Genomic DNA, 24,179 nt, shown 5'->3' with positions numbered 1-24,179 from the left:
TTTTTCTCAAAAGCTTGAATCTTTATGTTTATTAGATACTAGATTATTATGGTCATTTACTATGTGTATCATGCACCTAATGTAGTCCACTGATCGGCTACTCTCAGAGTCTTTCTTAAGAACTTTAGAATTGATTGTATGACATGGGACATGCTGGGACAGGACCAATCAGTATGGCATGCTCCAATCAGAGAAGGTGCAATGCTCTTATGAGCAAAGCAGAATTGAATTAGTTCAGAAGAAATGTGAAATTCCTAAAGTTAGAGAGTCCACCCAAATGTTCATAGGGACTGTTTGTGTATGGCCTGTGGCAGAGTATTCTGAGCTCATATTGGTCAGATGCACTGTCTGACTCACAGACATAGTGATGCCATTTTGGTCCTCTTCAAGAACAAAGGACAACAACCAATAACCAATTTCTTAGTCGGTATCAAACTGTTTTGATGATTATTGCTTTGTAATATGTTTTATGATAAGTTTTGAGGTCTGGTTCTGCTAGACTAAATTCTGTGTATATAAAAATATAAACATAGAGTTATATAACTTTAACCTGCTTAGGGGTTCTGGGAGATGAAAAGGGAAAAAAAGAATAAAGTAAAAAATGCATAGCAGAGAACAAAATACCTACAAAAAAGCAAAGATAGACAGTCATGAATATATAATCTCTTCTATTAAATATGCTTTTTGGAAATGGAAATGTATTGTTATACATTGTGAGTCCTTCCTGATGATCTGCTTTGTATTTTAAAATGTTCTTTTTCTGTCTTTGTCTATTTTGCTTTGTTTTGTTTTATTTTGTATTTAATTTTAAATAAATAAAAAACTAACTTCTGCTAATATCTTGTTTAGTATAACTTTGATTAATGCCTAACTCTTATATATTATCATGGTCTGGGTGATAGGTTCACTAATTCTATGCTAATGAACTATAAACTCTGACTGGTCTTACCAAGCAGGAAGGGCTGTGAATATGGACCTGACAACGAATTGTGTTTGGTTGCAGAAGAGACCACTCTATGTAAGAATGAAAAAGCTTATCATTAGGCTGATCCCTAGGTGATCAATTTTTTGGCTAATTACTCTCTTAAATTGGGAACCATACAAAAAACACATAAAAATAGTAGGTGGGCCAGATTTAGTTTACTGGTGATGGTTTTAAAACCTAACAACATGTAATCACAACAAAAGGTTAAGCTTTCCCAAAGTAAGCATCTTTACAATTATTCAATAAAAATATTAATTAGTAGACATGATACTTCTGTTGAAAAGTAGTAGCCACTTCTGTCATCAGATGGTTAAGCACTTTTAAAGTCTAGCATTTTGATTGCTAGGATATCTACACAAGCCAGAAAGCAAGTCATCTTATGGTGCTATATATACTTGTCATCTAGTTGCCCATTTTTCAAAACAGTTATCTGATTAGGTCAAAACAGCAAATAAACTACATTTCAATCTTACAAGATTTTTTTCAAACTTACCTGGGGGTTTTTGAAAAGTGCATATTTTTCTATACGTTCCACAAATATAAGCTTGTTTTGACTATCTCTTGTCCAGTTTAGAAGATTTTCAACTAAGTTTTCATGATCTTCAAAGATTCTCTCTGCCCAAATGACAAAGTTTTATTAGTACTTCATTGCTGTAACAACTCAGAATCAAATTATTTTACATTATAGTCTAGGACTTATTAAAGACTTCTGTTTGGGAGTATTATGATCTGAGCATTCTAATGCTAGATTCATTAGAAAGCTAATGTATTTAGAAGCTTTATATGGCTTACAAACCCCTTAAACAAAGGGAGTGAAGGAATATTTAAAGCAAAAACTGTGAGAACTGAATGAGCCATACTGATTGTATCTTATGACTCAATTCTAAAGCTAGCTTAGTTACCTTTCTACTCAGTTATGGAATTAGTTCAATTTTTGTCTTGTAAGAAAACTTTATTCAATTATCAAAATTATGATAAAACTTTATTGCATTTCTTGTACTTAGTCTTGTGTGGCTGGGAAACTGGATTACCTCTAGCTGTTTCTTAAAGGCCTTTAACTAAGGATTTAGATTATGCAGACCAGAGACCCAAGCAGATTCAAAGACTGACCCACAGAGTCTTCTCACAATTATATATCATAAGTAAGCAATCTGTATGTTTTATTTGAAAACTGGCCTGTACTTGTTAATGATTTATTTTTTCCATGTCTTTTAAACTGAATACAGATACTTGGGAGGAATAGGATACTTCTTTTTCTGATTTCTGATTTTGTATCTGTTCATCCTTCCCCTCCCAATTTGGAAAATCCCTAACCTTTCTTCCAATTAGAAAGCAGATTACTTAAATTTTATATCTTGGTTAATTGTCTTCTTTTAATTAACTGGCTTTATTTGATTGTTTTAATACATAAAAAAATTGATTCATTGTGTTCAGGGTTTTTGGACTGACTGGGGAGTCTAATGAACTGTTTATCATACTCATTTCACTAATAAATTGTATAGGTCAGATTGTTTCCTCAGTGAGTATTAATTATCCTCTCTAACACTGGGATTCAAGGTATAGACAAATCATTCGATAAATATTTAAATTATGCTATATGCAAGTCATTGTGGAAGGTAATGGAATAGAAATAGTTTGAAAACATGATTAGGGTTCTCTGTGTATTAAGCTGAAGAGCTTATTTGGTAAATATGGGGAAGGTTTTTGTTTTTATAGGAATGTGATGTTCAGAAATGTTCATGATGAAGATGAATTACTTATCTCTACAAACTTGAAAGAGCAGTGTAGTATAGTAGAAAGAATGCTGAATTTGGACTCAAGAGGATCTAGTTTGAATTCCAGTTCTGCCTTTTACTGCTAAGTAAACTTGGGGGCAATCACTTAACCTTTTCAAATTTTGGTTTCTTCATTTTTGGACTAAACTCACTTCTAGAGGAAAAAGGTTTTTCTAACTTTAAGCTCCTAAGATTTGGCAAGTGATGGGAATAAAGGAAAGTGAAAAAAAAAACAAAACCAGGTACTTAGTTGACTGATGTCAATTTAGTCAACTAAATGCCTGGTGCCTACTAAAAAATTAGGGAAATCAGAATGTTTGGCTAATGTGAAATGAGACATAGAATAGTAAATTTATTAAATGAATTTGGATTACTATATAAAACAAAAGTAAATTAATTTTAATGAAACAATTATTGTAATCTTAGATTCATTATAATCTTAATACAGGAATGTTGAATTAAGACAGATTTTAAGCCTATCTTCAAAATGCTAATTCTTAAATATAAAAAAAGTTCCCAATTATAAATTGCAGAAACTGTAGATACTATACATTTAAGTATAATAAAGGTATATAACAGCATATGAAGAACAAATAAATAGCTATAAATAATGAAAAGGCATCTCATTCTAACTCTCAAACATTCTTGTCAGTTGGGTCTTCCCCCCTTAAAAACACTCACACAAACAATTATGAGAAGTGCCCTACTGTGCCATACCCATTCACATTCTTATGGGAATATAGGAACATGTCCTATAAAGACAGAGTTCCACTCTGTGCTCTATGTTTCCCAAACAAACTACTATGGATCTTTTATCCATGAACTTATCTAAATCGTTTAAAAATCTATACTGTCTTTTGGGATTAAGAGCATAGTAGTTTTCTAATGTGAGATATTTTTAAAAATCATTTATCATGACAGCTAGAGGTTCCCTGGGGTATATCCCTTAGTCTCAATTCCCAATCAGTGCAACAATACTTTATTTGGCCACACATGGTTTTATTTTGTGGCTCCCCTATTTTCAGGATGTCATGACATTGGTGCTCAACTAGGACACTCAACCAACTTTAGTTTCACCATGGCTCAGAACTTCCAAATTTAAGAGATCCAGCAGTCTCAGCCTTGCAATAGCAGGGTTATAAGCACGCACCACCATGTTAAGCTATTTATTTTTAACACATGGTCTTTTTAAAAAAATATATCTGTAACTAAGAGCTTATTGCCTCCGGGGATAGTCTATTTCATGTTCTGGTAGATTTAATTGTTAAAACATTCTTTCTTATGTTATGCTTGAAACTGCTTTTGTCTTAAATACTCCTCTTTCAAAGGGATGCTCCCTTTTGCAAACATACTGATATCTGGTGAACAAGTTTATTTACATTTCATCCAAACATTTTATGGTTTTATTTGTACATAATAAATTATTTTGTATATTAACATATTTCTAAAACTATTATTTTTCCTGTGATTTAAAACATACTAATAGTAATTTCTAAATGCTCTTCACTAAAATTAAAATGTTTTTCAAAGGATTCATGATAGTATGAACATGAATATATTAATTTTTATGTCAGTGGAAAAAAGGGAATGCTGTTATTGAAATTTATTTTTCAAATTTTCAGATGATTTGTAGTACTAAATCATCTTATTTAAAATGATTCAATATGACAGTATTCAAGCTAAAAATCAAGTCTGAAATAATTAACTAATAAACTTATATCATTTTGATAAAGAAATATTGGATTAGGAATCAGGAAATCTGGGTCCTAGTTTCTGTTCCATTATGTCCCAGCTATCAATTCACTAGTATATACCAATCTGATCCTCATTTCTCTCTCTTCTATAAAATAAAATAAAACAAAACCCTGCCTTCTCACAGGGTTGCTTTAAGAACAGATAAATAATCTTGGGAAAGTAAAAAAAAAATAAATAAATAAAAAATAAAACCTGGTACTATTATTATTGACCAGTATAATCCCTTTTCTATAGTTGGGAAAATTAAAACTAGAAAATGAAAAACCAGAGTGACATAAATATATTATATAACTTAAAAATCCACATATTGTATTTGGTTAGAAAATTTATTTGTGTCCCTTCCTAAAAAGAAGCAAGAGGAATTTAGGGATATCATATATACATGTAGATGTACAGGTATATCTTGCTATATTATTGTACAAGGAAATATTTTTATGACTATCACTTACTTTTAGATGAACTTTATGAACTCAAATATGCAAGGTTCAAAAAGCCATCTGTGAGTCAATATTACCAGGATAAATTTCAAATGTGTTGGTTGATCTTTGAACTTAAGAGTATTTGTTTAAGAAAAATTAGTTAACATTTTTAGAGATAGGTGAAAAATTTAAGAACACAATAGTTAGCAATAACAATAGAAAGAAATGAAACAACAAAAAGTGAGATGAAATTACATATATGTCATAATGATATCAGAATAACTTTAGAAATCTAAAATTGTAATGAATACAAAACACTTTTTTTGATATAAGTTCCTTTTTATACTCTTAGTGGTGAATCTAACAATAAAAGACTATTTGAAATTTATAGATTATAGGAAATTGCCTAAAAGCATTAAGAGGTCTTCCATTTATCATGGAAAAATCAGACATAAGCAACATAACCATAATTGTAGTAGGATAAAATAACTGGTCAGCTGTACATACCAATTCAAGGAAAATATAGTACTTTTCATGCTTTGTTCTGTCCACAATATAGCAAAGACATCAGTGAAATGATATAACAACAGGATTTAAAAAGTATGCTTTTATAGATAATAAAGATCTTACAAAGATATAAAAAACTAGCATAACAAAATTACTCACCCATTTGTAATTCGGAGATAGTTTCTACTAGTGACCAGTCTAAGCTATAGCCACAGTGTGATTTGTCCATCAAGTTATCCAATACTTGTCTCACCGTCTGCCTCTCATCTACCATCATTGTTTTGGAGCTGTCATCAGACATGTGGACTCTAATTACAAGCTGTAACATATAAGAAAAAAGTTAAAAAACCAAAAAAATTATGAAAGTAATTTTTAATCTAACTCATTCTCATTTGAGCTTCATAGTAATTCTATGATGTTTTATTACTCCTGTTTTGTAGATGAGGAAATAGTTTCAAAGAGCTTCAGTCAAAATGAAAATGGTGGGGCAAGGATTAGAAGTCTTTCTAAGGCTGCTTCTTAAAAAAGAAACAACCCTTAAAATATCATAAACAAGAAAATTTTGATTGAAAATTAAGAAAATTATCTTAATGCACTTCATGTTTTAACCAAACTGAATTCCTTGCCATTTTGTCTCTTTTTTTATACATTTGCACAAGGTGTACTTCTCTCCTCAACTCAAACACCTTGGAATCTTTATTTTTCTTCAAGGTTCATTTTGGGGTCACCTCCTTTGAGAATCTTCTTTTTTAGTTGCCCTGTTGTGATTGCTTTTTCCCTTTAAATAAGTTTGTCCATACTTGTCCTATGTAGTATGGGGTTTTACTTCTCCACTACAATGTCCATTCTTAAGAACTTTCTATCTCCAGCACTGAGCGACTACTATATATATTGTAGCACTTTATAGTTTACTGAATTTGTTGCAATAACTAGAAAGTTGTATTAACTATTAAAATGAATTAAAAATTTGGAGGAGAAAAATAACATTTGCTTAAATGTTATCAAGTGAACTAGAACAAGCACATGCTTCTGTTAAATTTGCTAAGTGATCTTGAATAATCAGAAGAAAAGAATGAAAGGCACTGGTAACATGAAATGATATCTGTTGAACATCAACAACTGAAAGGCAGATATATTTAATCAATTACATGAATTTAGCAAGCAATATAAGAGTCACAAACTGGCTAATGTATTAAGTGATTTAAGAAGTCCCCTGTACCCTCACCTTCTTGATAGTTAACATCAATTACTTCAAAAGAGCTGTGACTGTATCCGTCTAAGTATCACTAATGCTTCACTTAATGCTTACACATTTGGCTATTGCTCAAAATATTTATTACTTTTGAGAAACTTCCTGACCTTAGGTGGCTTGCTAGGCTTTTCAATTGGGTGGACAAACCCTACTATATCGTGTAATCCCCTGACTAACTGAACATACTTCTACTTCTCTGCCTTTCTGACAAACAGTTTACAAACATATAATTAAAAAGCTTCCTTCTGTAATTTTTATTGGGGGTGTGTGTGTGTGTGTGTGTGTGTGTGTGTGTGTGTGTGTGTTAATGGTTCAAGAGAAAGGGGAAAAAAAAAAATCAATCCTAAATAAAAAGTCTGGTTTGATATAAGCAGTTAAATATTTGATGTTTATATTAAAACTGGCAGTGTGGAAACTTATCTAAAACAATATGAAGAAACTAAATAAGGACTTAAAAATACCTCAACATTAAAAAAAAAAGGTGTGATGTTATGTAAATGAGATTCCTATTCTCTAAAAATTACTACATTTGTAGCCACACTTTTAGTTTTCTAGGTGGAATATATCAAGTAGCAATTTCTGACAGTTACTTATAAAATAGAGATTACTGTCTTCTATTTTAAAAGTATAGTGGAAGCAATTTTAAAAATTAAATTTAGAAACAAGTATTTGGTAGACCCTTAGAAATAGCTTTAATTTGCTTGTTGTTCCACTGTCTAGCACAGTGTCTAGCACATAGTAAATGCTTAATAAATGTTTACTTAATTGAACTATCAACAATCTTACAGGTATACCATCTGATTATTATCTACAAAGACTGTATATACAAGACTGAAGTTACAAATCAGGCTGCTACTCTAATTAAGATTAGGCTGGTCTCAAGAAAATGTTTTTTATGTGAAAATTTTAAACTTATTTCCTTTAATAAGACTGTTAAAATCCATTATGTCAAAGTAGACATTTTATATATTAATAAACTCCAAACCAACCCAAAGCCCTAGGTCACCTTCTTCACTTGGGCTTCTTTAATCTTCTCCAGGGCCTCTCGGATCTTTTCTGCCTTCACTTTAGCTGCCTGTTCTTCCTGTGAACATGAGATAATTGAGATAAAGAAATGCCCAGAAGATTAGCAAATATTTTGAAAGTTAAGTTTTTTAAAAAATGCTTAGGGTTAGTCCAAGGAATGAATTTTTTAAAGTATACACGTTCTCCATGCTTAAATGTATAGAATATATATTTTGAAAGAAAAAAATGAAAACATGGGTGATTATTACAGAAGATAGCTTTTTACAAAATCCATCCTGCCTAACAGATTAGTTCAGTCACCAAAATAAATTAGTTTTATAATATGGTGGTGAAGTTACATATTCTAAGATTATGCTAACTTGATTCTATCAAAATATGAAGACTATATAGTTTCATTATGAGGAAATGATTTAGAACCTGTTAAAGCATAGTGATGATTTTGTTTATTGACAAATCTTTGCAACCTTCCTGAATGTAAAATCTCTTCAAAGCAGAGCAATTGAACTCTAGTTCAGCTAGAATTGAAAAAAAACTAAAACTAGTTTTTTAGTTTTTTTTTTTCCCCAGTCATCCTGAGACAACATTTTCAAGATATTATATTTATTAGAAAAAGTAAAGTCTGGTTTTTTTTGTTAGTATGAAAACTATAATATAGGCATAGTTTCCTTCTACAAAGAATACAAATATAAACGCAGCCTGTTACATAAAAATAAAGCAGTCAGTTGTACTTCATGTTAGTAAATTCTGGTTGATGCATATTCATCCCTATGCTAGATTAAAAAAAAAAAGTTAACTGTAAAAGAATTTCTAAAATATTCAATTTAATGTCTTAGGACATTTTTAGATAAGAATTCCTTAAGAAGTTCTCAAAAGATTAGATTAAAATAACCAAGAATTAATTTGTAGTTTAACTATTTTTCTAGTTTTCCTAAAAGAACATTTTATGTACTAATATCCATACTTACATGCAATTTCTGAAAACAGGCCATATTAATGCTGTAGAAGTAATCTCCAAATTTTAACAAATCCTTAAAAAAGTAAAATCTTTTCTAATATAGGATGATTTAAAAAGTTTAAGGTCTCACATAGGTGAGGCATCTAAAGAAAAACTCTAATTTCATTACTTACTATAGGATTTAAGAGGAACAAAGCCCAGATGAACATTTCAGTTCCACTGGTTCCTCTCCACTAACTTTAACCTCTTTTCTAACTCCCAATCCACTCTCATCTGAAATACAGACTAGATTACAGTTAGTAAGATTAGCTAATTCCTTCAAAACAGTGGTTAAATATTATTTATAGTACTTGGCTCCAAAAAACAATTCACATGTTATTTTTCATTAAATATTAGGGCAATGAAAGTCTGTATGTTTAATAGATCTGTCCCATGCCTTTGTACAAGATTTTGCTAGTGGCTAAAGGTCCTGTCCCACCTAATTCCTTACCTGCATGATTCCTCTGTTGCCTCCCTTGTTTCATGCTTTGTATTTACTATTTTGTTAGACAGTGAGTGAAACAAGTACATTGGGGAGAACAGTGGGCTTGTTTGCTAGGAATCTGATCCTTGAAAAAAAGTTGAAGAATTAACAAAAGTGTAAAGCTCCAGCCTGAAATACTACCTGAAAACCCAGCTAGGCAAAGAACAGAGCATTTTATTTTGAAGGTGCTGAGGTGTAGATAAGATTGACTTATTTTGTAAAGGTGTGCTCATTTAATAATGAAAAGATTGACTCATCCAAATAAATAAGTAAAACATAACTGATTTTTCATTGTATATTTTAATGGAAACTATTTAAAATTCAACTTCAACAATTTTATAAGAAAACATTTATATGAAATCCTTAAGGTAGTTAATATTTTTGTGTGAGTCTCAAACAATGTCTGCTTTAGAAGGCATGTTTTTGCCTACAATTATTAAGTCATAATAATGTTTCTTGTCTTTAGAAATTGAGCAAGATGACTTCACATAGAAAAGAGGAAAGGATCCATTGTACAAATTTTGTCATATTTCCTAAACAGGCTATACTTAATACAACACAGTACCAAAAGACTGGTTAACAAATAATTACTGATGATAAAAACTTAAAAGAACTGAAGATTTAAAAAAAAAACAAACAATTCATAAAAATCAATGTTAGTTACTTCTAAGGCATGGTAAAGTAGAAAAAGTACTGATGTGAGATCAGAGAACACTGGCTCAAATCTCAGCTGCTATTTATCAGACATACGAGAACTAGGTAAATCAGGCAGTCTTTCTGGATTTTCACACAGGGCTTTCTCCAGAGTTCCAAGTACGGTGTTTGAATCTTGGCTAGTCTACCTATTAGCTCAGTTATCACTGAGTGTAACTTTTGGCCACACCTTCCTCTTTTCTGAAGCTTATTTTCCTCATTTGTAAAATGAGAGTCTCAAAGTATATGATCCTTTCTAGCTCTAAATCTAGTATTCCCTAATGTGTCCTGAGTTTTTCCAGTACCTTTTTATTGACAATAAATATGTTTCCCCAAAGCCCAGGAGAAAATAGCAGCAGCACCACATCACATTCTTAGATTTTATGGTCTCTCAGTACTCTACCTCAGTTCCTCCCTTCTTTCACCCTTTTGGTCATTTTAAGCATTAATAACAATTAAACAGTCAAAAATAACTTTATCTTTTCCTTACTAAAATGGAAAAAGCAAACTATTGTCTCCTGAAAAATTCCTTTCATAGCCATCAAAGACCATCAAAAACCAAGCTCCCCTCCAATTTGCATTAAGGATAAAAACTGGATGGACAGCTCTTGATTATAAGAAAGTCAATGCTCTAGCATCTTTATGTTGTATAAAAATTTGAAAACTAAGAAAAAGATACAATAGCCAAAAGAAATGGAAACAAAGTTTGAGGTCATAATTCTTGCAATTGCTAATCTGAGAACAAATCAGACTAAAATTAGCATGCCTCAAGATTTGATGAAAATTAGTTTATGTCAACTTCCCAAAGTAGTTGCATGCCTAATGGATATCACTGACTGCCTATCATCTGAAATTAAACGTTACAGTCTTTATGGTCACTAAGGAAAGTTCAAAGACAGGTTATTTGCAATGAAAAAACTTTATGAGACTGAGGCACGCAGTAGTAGTTTGATTGCCTTCCCTAAAACAGAGGAAAACAGGCCTAGAACAGCCACTTCTTGGGCTAATGTCTTTTTTTGGTCAGTCACTAATAAAGGATAAGCTCTAATACCGTAATGGCATCTGGGATCAGAAGGCAACAAAATCACAAATGCATCTACACATTCAGAAGTGGCTGGGTACAATGAATAGAGTGCCAGGCTAGGAATCAGGAAGACTTGTGTTCAAATTCAGCCTTAGTCATTTACTAGTCATGGAACCCTGAACAAAGCACAACCTCTTTCTGCTCTAGTTTCTTCACATCTAAAATGGGGATAATAATAGCACCTATCTTTCACGGGGTGTGAGGATAAAATGAAATAATATTTGTAAAGCACATTGCAAGAATGAAAGTGCTAAATAAATGTGAGCTATTGTGACTACTACAGCTAGATGGCATAGTGGATAGAGTGCTAGGCCTGGTCAGAAAAATTCATTTTCTTGAATACAAATTGGCTTCAGATACTTCCTACCTTTGTGACCCTGAGCAGGGTCACTTAATCCTATTTGCCTTAGTTTCCTCTTCTCTAAAATGAGCTAGAGAAGGAAATAGCAAATCACTCTGGTCACTCTGGTCTCCTTGCCAAGAAAACCTCCAGTGGGTTCACAAAGAATTGGACATGACTGAAACAACTGAACAACATTATTATTGTTAACGGCTGTTATTATTTTTCTCTGTCTTTTTGGATTATGACAATGTAAATAGAGGGCTCTGCTATTCCTGATAAGGAAAATGACTAGCAAAGATTAGTTCTCAGAATTAACTATTTTTGCAACTTAGAACTGGTTGGAGGGTAATTTGTTAGTAGTGACACTATTAAAAAAAATGAACAGTGATAGGGGGTAGTTTCTGAATAGCAATAGCATTCGATCTGAGCAGAGGTATATGTTATTATGATTCTTATGTCTGTATTGACTAAAAGATAACAAGTACCACAAAATCAAATGCTTTGGGGAAGGAAGAAGAAAACAGCAATAAATACATTAATATGTTATGTTCTCTATATTTGTAAATTGTGTGGTTATAAAGATGTGATCTGTTCAAGGAAATAGTTTGCAACAATTTGCTTTTCCCAAGCTTCCCAATATTTTCATGTATTATTCATGTGGAAAATGTGGTAAACCACTCTAGAACCTTTGCCAAGAAAACTCCAAATGGGGTCATGAAGAGTTGGATACAACTGAAAAAATGACTGAACATTTATCTATTGTATGATATAGTAATGCATGCATAGACTACTTTCAAAGGTTTTATAATGATGAAAAAAGTATGTAGAAAGTCAAGGGGGTAAGAGGTTGTAGAGTAATGACTAGTAGCATTAATGGAGCATACTATAAGTGAAGACCAGCAGAACAGGGATGGATTAGGGAAACCTAAATTATGATAAGGGCAACAGAGATTTAGTTTAAGTGAGAAGGTTATAAGTACAGTAGACTGGAGAGAATAAAATTTCAATAATAAAAATCTTAGAGATGATAGCTTGGTGACTTTTTTCCCTTGTATTTCCAGCACATAATCATTTAATAAATGCTTGTTGAATTGACTGATCAGAAAAATAAATATTCTGTGGTTAAGTTTTCAAAAGAATTGGAAACTATCAAGAACCACTGGAAAAAAATGCATCAACTAACTGATAAGAGAAATTCAAATTAAAATAATTCTCAAGACTTTAATCCACACTCCGCAAACTGGAAACAATAATTTGTAAAAAATTGAAATGATGCAAATTTGAAAGTCTATGGGATGACAAAAACACTACTATATAAAGATGGTGGAATTGTGAATTGGTTCAATGGCAGTGGAAAACGATTCAGTTTGCAAAATGATTCAAAGAAATGCTCTGGCTCTAAGCCTGCCTGACTTTACCACTGAAGCTTTAGGGAACTCAACAACCCTCTCCTTACCAGCCATGTCTTCCTGGATTGTTTAAGTATTAGTTTTACTAAATCTTAGCTAGAATAAAAAGAGGTTACAATGAGCTATGAGTAGCTAGGTAGTACTGTGATTACAGTGCTGGGCCAAGTGTAAGGAAGACTCCTCTTTTTGAGTTCAAATCTGGTCTCAGACCCTACTTACTAGCTGTTTGTTACCAAGATCAAGTCACTTAATCCTGTTTGCCTCAGTTCCCCTATTTGTAAAATGAGCTAAAAAGGGAAATGGTAAATCTTTTGAATATCTGTGCCAAGAATAACCTAAATGGGTCACAGATAGTCAGACACAACTGAAATGAATAATAAATTGTCATTAGATGGACAATTCATTCTTAATGTAAAAATAAACTTAATTTGAAAAATTAGGATTACGAGCATTAAAAACAATATAATCAGGGGTATCTATCATACACATAGATCTAATTTACCCCATTAAAAAAAATTTACAATATAAAACACTTTCCCCTGAAAACCAGGTTGATCATAATCTGATTTCTGATTATTTAAAAGGTGCTCGGGGAATGCACTGCTTCAACATCATTTTTATCATCATCATTATTATTACTACTATGTTTTAATCATGAATGAATTCTTGGCGGATATGCTACATTTTAGAGAAATGTTTTTAATCCTTAGATTAATCAACCTTAATACAAGTGCTTCAAATTTATATCTAAAAAATGTCACTCACTTATATTCTAAATGACTAAATATAGCTAAATATAATATCAAATACAATTAATTATTAATCACAAGGTCAGTTGAATCCAAATCCAAAATGCACAGAATTATTTTAAAAAATTATTTTATTTTTAAATAACTTTATACCCAGAGAATGCAATTTATCTGCTATCTTGGGGATTCTACCATGGTATTTTAAACCAAAAACTGAAGTTATACTGTGAGGCAGTCCAGTTACTAATTCAGTGATGGAAACAGAAATCATTACTTCTAAGAAAGAGGCAAAATATCTTTCTAAAGGAAATCCATCTTCAGTAAGTCTAGTTGCAAATGTATATTTATGAGGATGTAGAATTAAGTAATATATTGTTATAGACATTTCTTCTAGCTAATGCTTTGCTAGAGTAAATCAAGATTTTGTTCAAGTAAAAAACAGAAGTAGTTTGGTAATAAAAGAAATAAAGAATTTGAAAGCAAGATTTTTCACAGGGGGGAAAAAAAGTTCTGTAGGGATAAAACTAATATGTTAGACTTCAAAAGAATAAAACTATTATAATGGGAAAAGGTGCTAAAACACCAAAAAGCTTTTAAAGAAATTGTTCTTTTCATGTTACAATACATATGGGATGAATGCCAGTCATTACGAATATTAGAAAGCTGAACAAAGTTATAAGAGAATTTCTTAAAAGAACCTTCTTTCTCTCCAAGAGTTATTAATATTAAGCAATCACTTTCCACTGCAGAAAAAGTCAATTTACAAAGACAAAAGTGCCACAACAAGAAAGCGACAATGCAGGAGCACATCCAAATTATGAAAATTATATTCTCCCTCAAAGCGACAATCACATGCAGGCAGAAAGAAGAAGCATCACCTTGGTCAGCAAATGAGAAGGTTTTCCTGCAATGTTTCTCAGAAGGAGGGAGGTTTCCCTGTCCAGATAGGAATGCTTGTACAGAAAGAGAGAAAAAAAGGCAAAAGGGGTCAGTGTAGCCTTTGTGGGCTTTAAAAAAAAATGAGTAAATATAAAATAGACAAAGCAAGAATGTCCTTAAGTTCCCTAACTTTTAAACTGATTGGGACTATATCCACAAAGCAAGTGGTTTCCAGATAACAGCAATTGCTGCTTCCTCCTCACCTTAAAGTAATGTAGATGCCCCTAAAGATCACAGAGCAAATAAATGATTATCTTCTAGTAATGTTTTCAAATACTATATCCACATAGTACAAATGTGTGTATGTTGAAAAATAACAGTAATGTTAAAATTTTAAGAATCTTTCAGAAATACTTATGATTACCCCAAAGTCCCATGATTAAATAAAATACAACTCCTTGACTTCCAAATCAGCAGTCATTCTAATGAATGATCAATAGAACTATTTTTAAAAAGTATCTTATAATTTAAAGTTGCCTTCTCCAATGAGGTTGCAATGAGTTTATATTTTTATTCTTTTACTACTTTTTAATGCATGTTGCAAGAATGATTTCCCCCCTTTTGGAATCTTTCAAATAAATCTAATCTTTTATATATATATACACATGTATATATGTATATATACATATATATATATATAAAATCATTCCAAAGTAGGAGCGCAGCAGTGTTATTTAGCAAATTCCAATGTAAACTGCTGTAGTATAACTGGTTGTTTTCATTATAATCAGTATCATAATGTACCTGGTCATGGAATTCCTCTCCCCTCCAATGGATTTATTAATATAAAAAAATTCAAATTATGGAAAAAAGGAAATTCCTTGACTTTTTAAAAATTTTTCTATATACACTTAAAATCTATTAAAAAGATAACTAAAATTTTCCTAAAAACTTAAACTTATCAAGATTTAATGCAGTTGAATTTGGAGTCAGAAGATCCAGATTCAAATCTTAGTGACTGTGTGACCTATGACAAGATAAACTTCCTTCTCTATAAAAACAAAGATTTGAAACTCAATGATATCTAAAATCCTTTCCAGCTCCAAATCTAGGGGCCTTTTACACCCAAATTGATTTTCATAGAATTCCTCAACTTATTTAGCTGGCTCAATCATCTTCAACTCCAGAACACTACTACAAATCACTGCCTTTCTATTTTCTATGGCTTTTCATCCTGTACTGTTCACACATTTTCCCACAAAAATGTGTGTGTGGGGGGGAAATGCAAATCCAGACCACAAGGAGGATGAACAGTTATCATTTTTTTAAAGTTTATATTTTTTCCTGTTGTCTTCTCTTTTTATTTTACCTTCATTTTTGAATATATATCTCCCCGAGATTTAATTTCAAAACAAGAGATAGTGAGAGCATTTGTACTACATTAAATCGAAAAGTTTTTGCACAAGCATTATCAACAGTTAAAATTAGAAAGAAAATAATTGGAACAAAAATATCTTTGCAATAAATTTATCTGAGAAAGTCTGATATACAAGATATAGAGAGCACGATTACAAATATATAAGATCAAGATATGGGTAGGCTATTTTCTAAAGAAGAAATGCAGGACACCAATAATCATATGAAAAATGCACCAAATCCCGCTGAATAAGAGAAGATACAAATGAAAATTATTGTTAAGTTTCGACCTTATATACATCAGATTGGCAAAGAAATGGCAAGTGTTGGAAGACATGGGGGAGCATAGATACAAAGACACAATATTGGTGGAGATGTGAATTGTTCCAACTATACTGGAAAGAAATTTGGAAATGTACTTTTAAAAAAATCCCCCCCCCCAAAAAAAAAAAAAATATATATATATATGTATATATACACACTCTTGAGTCTAGTGATACCACTCCTTGCCACATGCATATACAAACATATGAACAAAAAGGTCAGGCATAAGGAAACGACCCATATTATGAAAATACAACAGTTCTTTTTTGGTATGGAAAAGGACAAAAAACACAGTGAGTGCCTATTGATGGGTAATGGCTAAACAAATAATATTTTCTGTTATATTTAAATATATTTATTACATTATTATCTGCTATTGCAAGAAATTATGACTATAACAGATTCAAAGAAATCTTGGAAAACCTATATGAACTGACACAAAGCGAGCAAAAAATAGAAGAATAATATATACAATATAATGGAAAACTACTTTGAAAGACTTAAAAACTCTGGATTGATACAATGCTCTTCTCCCCCACCCCCCAACTCCACATCAAATTCCAGGAGATTGATTATGAATGCTTTTCATGTTTTGGCAGAGAGTCAATAGACTAAAGGTTTAGAATAAAATATACGTTTTCAGACATCAGACAGTGATGAAAGAAAAAGGAAAAAAGTGTCAATGAAACATTAAAAACACTCCCCCTCACATTCCTCAACCTCTCCCACACACATACAGAAGGAGAAATAGAGGGGAACTTCAACAGGGGATCCAGATAAACTGAGCAGTTTTTGATTTAATGTAAACTTTAAATTTCATGTAATATAAACTTAAAAAAAGTAATAGAAGTTTAGTTTAATATGTAAGCTTCTTCTGTTATTCTTTGTATAGTGAAATGTTCATGATGCTTGTTAAATTTATAGTAAAAATGAAAATATATAAGGATATGAAAATATGCATTGCATATCCTATCCCAAATAGTGAGCCATCCTTATAGCAAAGATTAAAGGGGGGGGGGGAAAGCTGAAGAGTAAAATTATTTTATATAAATATTTGAAAAACTAGGTGATTCTTAATACCCTCTGCTCCCTTTGCCACAGTCATACCATCATCAGTACAAAAGTAAAATGATGGTAGACTGGACTATTTTATCTGTTTTGATCTTTGAATATTTTACAATCCAATCTTCTGATAATGAGCCTCTCTATACTTAGAACCAATCTGGTCCTCAAATGTCACAAGGCCTATATTTAAAGAACTTCTAGCTTGGTGAAACCTGCCACTATGTGATTTTTGCTTGATTTTAAAAAAATGAAAAAAAAAAAAAACCCTTTCATTTCAAGCTTGTTTTATGAAATTACACACATGCAAAAAAAATGCCACAGGCCTATTTAATTTAGAAAAGAGTACTGAACTCAGGTCTTCTTGACTCCAAATCCAGCTATTCTATTTATTGTCCTATAGTAACACTCAAAAAAAATAAAGTAAGTTTTCTAAGATTGATATTATCATAAAATTACAAATAAATCTAAGCATCATTTTCAGTTTCTTGGATACTGTTTTTCCTTAAATTCTTCTCAAATGAATTTGATTAATTAGCCCTAAAATTTCAAGACACTTTTCTGGTCAGTAAATTAACAAATACAGTATATATTACTTAACCACCAGGGGGCAATAATATATAACTCAAGATTGAGACAGTAATTCTGATCACAAAGTTATATACTAAATACTAAATAAGCTTAATAGTCTTAGAAAAGAAATCCTAATAGATGCAATAATAGTGAGCGTCAAAAAATGAACCAAACACCATCTTCATCCTTATGATTGCAACAGGTTCTTAATACGTCTTTCTGCTTCTACTGTACCACTTCAGTCCATCCTCCCCATGGATACCAAAGTAATCATCCTGAAGCATAGGGCTGATCATAGCGTTCCTTTAATCAATAAGTTCCCGTGGCTCCCCAATTCTTCTAGGAAGGTATCTAAAAGCCTTTCTAGTCTCACCACAACATACCCTTCCATCATTAAACATGAGCCCTCATCTTGTATCTATTTTGCACATACTTACATGTGCATATGTTCTCAAATTATTAGAATGTAAGCTCTCTAAGGACAAAGTCTGTTTTGCATTTTTTTCCATTTCTACCACCTATGCACAATTTCTGGTTTCTAGAAGGAACTTAACAATTTATTGAAAGTATGTTGAATCTGGGTTCAAATCTTTGGCTGTACTTCTCTCTGTCTCTCTTAATGGCCTTCTCTCTAGTCAATGAGACTGCCTACGTTCACTATTCAATAGTCAACATATTTCCATTCCTTTCTACTTGCTCTGTACCAGTGATCTTGAACCTCCAGTTGCAGTTGTAGAAACCTCATTCTCTACCCTTGGCACCCTGCACTGCCTCATGCTGGTCCATTTCAACTATTTTCCAAAATGTTCCACTCCATTCTATCTGCCTCTTTCACTGTGCCCTCTGGAATTCTGGCTTCATGAGAAAATAATTTCCTTTCAAAATTCTTTCTCATTCAATCATCATTTTAAACTCACTATGGCCAAAACAGAACTCACATTTTCCCCAAATCTCCTCCTTTATAAATTTTCCTAATACTGTAGAGGATAATCCCATTCCTACTTGATCAAGTCTATAGCGTCAGTGCCTTTTATGAGACTCCTCACTGTCACTCAATATATTCAATCTATTGGCAGATCTTGCCATTTCTACCTTCATATCATTTCTTTTATACATTTAGTTCTCTCTAATCATATGTAGGTAACCTCAGGGCTTCATCACCTCTTACCTGGACTATTACAATAGACTTCTAACTGGTCTCCCCACTTCAAGTCCTTCTTCATTCCAATCCAACCTTTATTTAGCTTCAAAGATGATTTCCCTAAAAAGTAGGTATGACTAGGTCACTCTCATGCTTAATGAGTTCCCATAGTTCCCAATTGTCTCCAAGATCAAATGTAAAGTCCTTTGGCATTTAAAGCTCTTCATGATCTGGTCCTCTCTCATGTTTTTATCCATGAAAATACTTGGAAAATAATATTTTACCTCCAGTCTCTATGCCTTTGCACTGGCTGTTCTCCATTTCTAGTACGCCCTCTCTCTTTACATCTAACTCTTTCCCCGGTCTCCTTTAAGACTCAACTCAAATCCCATTTTCTGTAAAAGACTTTCTTGGTCCCTCCTATGCTTCTGATGTTTTCTCTTTCTAATATTATTTTTCATCTGTTCTGTATATATCTTGTAAATACAAATTTATTTGCATGTTGCCTTTTGTTAGAATAAGCTCTTTGAGATTAGAGGCTATTTTTTTAAAACCATTTTTTTCTATTCCCAGCAGTTTAGCACAGTGCTTGGCACACACTAAGAACTTAATAAATGATAATGACTGACCTAACTTCAAAAAGTAATCTTGAAAGGAAATATTAAATAAATTGAATAAAGTACTTTATGTATAAAAGCATTCTTTCAATAAAAACTCTGAGGACATTAGTCGAAACATTTATCAAAAATGTATTTTATTTTTGGAACTACTTATTTGTACAAACTAATTAAAGTGCTATACTTACATTACTCACCAAGGACACATTAAGCCATCACAAGATAATGACAGAGTAGAGGAGAAGGAAATACATTTAAGGAGGAGAGCAAAAATGATTCTATTTTTTAGCAAAGTAACAGTATTAAGGAGGTAGTAATTTCACTCAACTATCCAGCTGAATTGTAGTATAAGCTTAATTTATCTGATTGGATAAAACATATACCTGATTGTTTTCCTTTTTCTTCTTTCCCTATCTTCAAAATAATAATTTTTCAAAGCCAGAAGGTAGCATGTAGTATCATTCATAAAAGTGGTAAGCAGTTTAGTAACAGCACTTCTCTACTTATATTTTTAATATCGTTACTTTAAAACAATTAAATGATATTGTATACCAAAGTAATTGCAAGTTACTTATTTTGACATATATAAAAAGATTCAAAAACTTGTAGTATCAGAAGATATATTTCAACATCAGTATGATTTAGTGGGATGACTCCTCATTGATATATAAATAGGGGCTCATAGACATGGTCACACAATAACTTACAGGAGTTAGCTCAGTCTCTTCTTCCATGAAGTCAATCTGATACTTGGCCTGCTTGCTGGCACATCCCACAGAACTAAAATGCTGTGAAAATTCAGGAGGAAGAAAAATGATAGATATGGAGAGGTGGAAAAAGACATGTTTCTATTATCATGCAGAAGGGAGGAAAATGAATACTGAAAAGAATAGGAAATGAAAATAAATTTCCTGTATGAATGTAATAACCTTGCTCATTATTATGTAAAAACAAAAACGTGAGTCAAAATCAAATGATTATATATCTCTTTTCTTTCATTTCCAATACTATCACTAAATCATCCTAGGACTTTACCACTTCTTGAATGAACAACTGTAAAAGATTATTAACTGACCTTACTATTTCTAGTCTCTCTGTCATTCAATTCATCTTGTACACTGATACTCATCTCTCTAAAATACTAATTTCTTTATGCTACTCAACAGTTCAAAAGCCTTGACTGATTCCCATTAGATAAAAGCCAAACTCCTAAATCTAAAATCCATGATACTCCATAATCCAATTCTATTTGCCTAATTTAATCTCCAACAAGTTCCCCAAATTAAACCTTGTTTTTACAGACTGGTCTTTGAGGTTATAGAACATGCCCTGATCCATTTCCCCTTAACTTAATCCTGTTTGTTTAACAAGTTCTCCCTCTTTGAACAAATCTCACACCTACCTTCAAAGTCATCTTCAGATCTTACTTTTGTAATCACAAAATGTCTTTCATTGATATTTATTTCATATAGCATGTATGTTTTGCCTCCCTAACTACTCACATATCACAATTTGGACATCATTATTTCACAAATAAGTAATATAATTATTACTGGAGATTCATTGAATTATTCTATAGCACTATGCATTCTAATAGTTACATCTGATACTGCTTCCATACCAACCATTATTCTTTGGTACTAGGTGCACTCTCACAATTACACTGAGGAGTATAGAAATGTATATAATTAAACAACATTATTGTTAACATTTCTATAAATCTTTGATTATTAATTTTAGCTCTGAAGCATCAGTTTCCTTCTGGGTTGTACCTGAAGTTTCCCTGGTGTAAGAAGCTCCTGGTGAAGAAATATTCCTTACCAACACAGGGCAGCATATTAGATGCAACTTAGAGCTTTAAAGAGAGTTCCGGTGGGTTCCTGAAGTGACTTTTCCCGCATGATAGAGGCAAGCTGTACTAGAGGTATGTCTTTTTTTTTTTTTTTTTTTTTTAATATTGAGACATCAGCTTTATCCATTATGACATGCTACCTCTCACAAAGAATCTCATCAGTTATAATTGTTAAAAAGAATAGTAATATATAAAGGGAACAGACTATCTTGTATGACTTATGTTAGTGTTTTCCCAACAGTATTCAGCAAACCTTTAATATTTCATGACGATATATTTTTTTAAGTGAATGCAAGTCAAAAGAAAGGAGAAAAGGGATGAGGAAAAAAGTGAATAATATTAAGTACTATAAAATAAGGAACTATCAGATTATAGGATTATAGAAATTAGATTTTAAAAGAACTTGGAAATAATTTAAGCTAATTCCTCATTTCACAGAAGAGGAAAAAGACCTCAAGATAAATGACTTATTCAGAATCGAAATTCTGTGTTTTGCATTATACCATGCTGGAAAATTGCCAAAAGAGTGGAATAAGCAGAACTGAGACAAGAAAATAAGACATAGATGGCAGGCAAAAAACTATATAATTAGAATAAGAAGAGAAATTATGGAGAAAAGAAAAAATGTTTATTACAAATAGTTCAGATAAAGGTTGTTAAGCCAAGATATAAGAAAAAAAATTCAAGTATCTATAAATCAAAAACTATAAACAATTTTCAATAGAAGAAATACAAATTATCAACATAAAAGGCTCCAATTTATTAATAGGATGAATGCAAAAATAAGTCAACTCAGGTTTCACTTTATTCCTAGAAAACTGGAGAAGATAATAAAAGGCAAAAAACAATACATGTGAGGAGACAGGCAACTAATATGACATTAGTATAAGCTGTTTCAACTGCACTGGAAAAAAATCTGTTATTATGAAATAAAAGTGGTCAGGTTGTTCATACTTTTTGACTTAGTAATATAATTTTTGAGTATGTACCAAGATGATCAGAAATAGAGAGAAGGGTTCCATATGGACTAAAATATTCATAGGAGTACTGTTTGTGTTAGCATAAGACCAGAAACAAAATGGGTAGTCTATCAGTTGTGGAATGGCTAAGCCAAATTTAGAATGAGAATGTAAAGATGCATTATTGAACGGTTAGAAACACTATGAAAAACTCAGCAAACTCAGGAAGACATCCAAAATAACAAAGAGCAAAATAAGCAGAGACAAGAAAAATGATAGAAAATAAAAGGACATAATTATTTGAATCACCCTGACTACAGATAACTGATGATAAAATATTCCTTCCACCTCTAGGTATACAATGTATAGAACCAAGAACAGTTTGTCAAACTTGTTGGACATTTGTTTTTGCTTAACTATGGCTTTGTTATAGAGAAAATTCAAGTTACTGGGAAGTAACAGCAATGCAAAAGCAACTATATAAATATATAATAAGCAGTGAATCAATCATTAAAAAACTAAACAAACATTTTCCTTTTTGGAAGCAGAGGTCTTCTTGACAAAAGGCTCAATGAGATCACTATTCTATGGCAAAGTACTTCTATGGTAAGGTAGATATCACCTATTAAAGGACTTTTTGTGGTATGTAGTAGTACCCCCCCCATTAGATCATTAAATTAAGGGCAGAGATTGTGCCTTTTTAAAAAATAAGAACTGAAAATCTGTGTCCTTCCCATCTAACATAGTAATAAGGGAAAGGAAAGGGGGAACCCCATTTCTCGGCGTATAGATAGTAAGATAATCCCATAAGGCGCAGTGTCCCCTGTAAAATAAATTTGCAGGCCCAAAAACCTAGACAGATAAATAAAAGGTTTATTGTCGGAATTTGGAAGTAAAGCTCAGTTAGAAAGATACCAGGGCCAGAGGTGGCCGCTGGGTGGGCAGGAACCCTTACATGGCTGAAAGGATACCATGTGTTGGCTGGGAGGGGTCCTGCAAAGAGGGCTCCATCTTGGCCCTTTTTATATCTAGAAGATGATGGGCGGTACCCATAAGTTCTAGGCAGGCTTTTCAGTTAGCTCAGATCAGGTGAGGGCTGGGGGAAGCTGAGCAGATAGTAGGGCTGGGCCTGGATATTCAAAGGGTGCCTTTGGCCAGGAACTGTGAATCAAGGTCAGCCATGGGTTGGGCAATTAGAAAAGAATCTTAAAAGGGACCTCAACCCCCATCAATAGTGCTCTGCATATTGTACTCTTTGGAGGGACCACTAATAATGTAAGCATGAAGATCTGGAGAAAGCATGAAGAGCTGGATAGAGAAATTTGAGGATCATATGCATAAATAGGCTAATGAGAGAGTTCCAGTTCTATTTCAATTTGTTTTTGTTTATTTCTGTTTATCTTGTATAGTTTGTGGTAACATATGTCAAAATCCCAAATATGTCCTTGTGATTATCAAAATATGAAAGATCACCAGATTCCCTAAATTGCTATTTCTAACTTGGATTTGGTCACTACTTTAATTGATTCTAATTATTGGAGATCTACTTGTCTTTTCTTCTCTGATACAATTGTTACCCTAAGGCTTTCTTTATTAAGTCCTTCTAAATTCAAGTCCCTCAAAATGAAGGTTCATGTAAAAAAAATTGCAAGTTTCCCTTAACAGACTAATGCACCAGAAAGAAATTCTGAGTTTTTTTTTTTAATATAATGAAATATATTAAGAAACTCTAGAACCAAAAAAGCAATTTATAGTTCTAAAAATCTAGTCTTCATTTTATATTTTAGAAATAAAGTAATAAACTTCATATGCTAATTGTATGAAAATTCATAGCTCATTTCCAAATCAAAATACAAAAAAAATTTTCTGAAGGACATTAGG

The 24,179-nt window shown here is 32.1% G+C and overlaps 1 protein-coding gene across 5 annotated transcripts in view; it reads right to left on the bottom strand.

Moving 5' to 3' along the window:
- The window catches only part of RAPH1 (Ras association (RalGDS/AF-6) and pleckstrin homology domains 1), a 99,183-nt gene that overhangs the window by 30,528 nt on the left and 44,476 nt on the right, over positions 1 to 24,179 (bottom strand). For 2 of the 5 annotated variants that reach the window (XM_074298964.1, XM_074298968.1), the window contains exons 5-9: positions 20,195 to 20,275; positions 14,354 to 14,428; positions 7,700 to 7,777; positions 5,601 to 5,760; positions 1,479 to 1,600 (exon numbers count right to left, since the gene is read on the bottom strand). In XM_074298964.1, coding sequence (XP_074155065.1) covers positions 1,479 to 1,600; positions 5,601 to 5,760; positions 7,700 to 7,777; positions 14,354 to 14,428; positions 20,195 to 20,275 — 516 coding nt within the window. The remainder of the gene's footprint in view (positions 1 to 1,478; positions 1,601 to 5,600; positions 5,761 to 7,699; positions 7,778 to 14,353; positions 14,429 to 20,194; positions 20,276 to 24,179) is intronic. The other 3 variants (XM_074298965.1, XM_074298966.1, XM_074298967.1) reach the window with 3 other exon arrangements.

This window comes from Sminthopsis crassicaudata, chromosome 3 (genome assembly GCF_048593235.1).
Source record: "Sminthopsis crassicaudata isolate SCR6 chromosome 3, ASM4859323v1, whole genome shotgun sequence".
Classification (NCBI taxonomy): Eukaryota; Metazoa; Chordata; class Mammalia; order Dasyuromorphia; family Dasyuridae; genus Sminthopsis; species Sminthopsis crassicaudata.
Note: the sequence above shows the minus strand (reverse complement) of the source record. Positions and strands in the feature narration are given on the sequence as shown.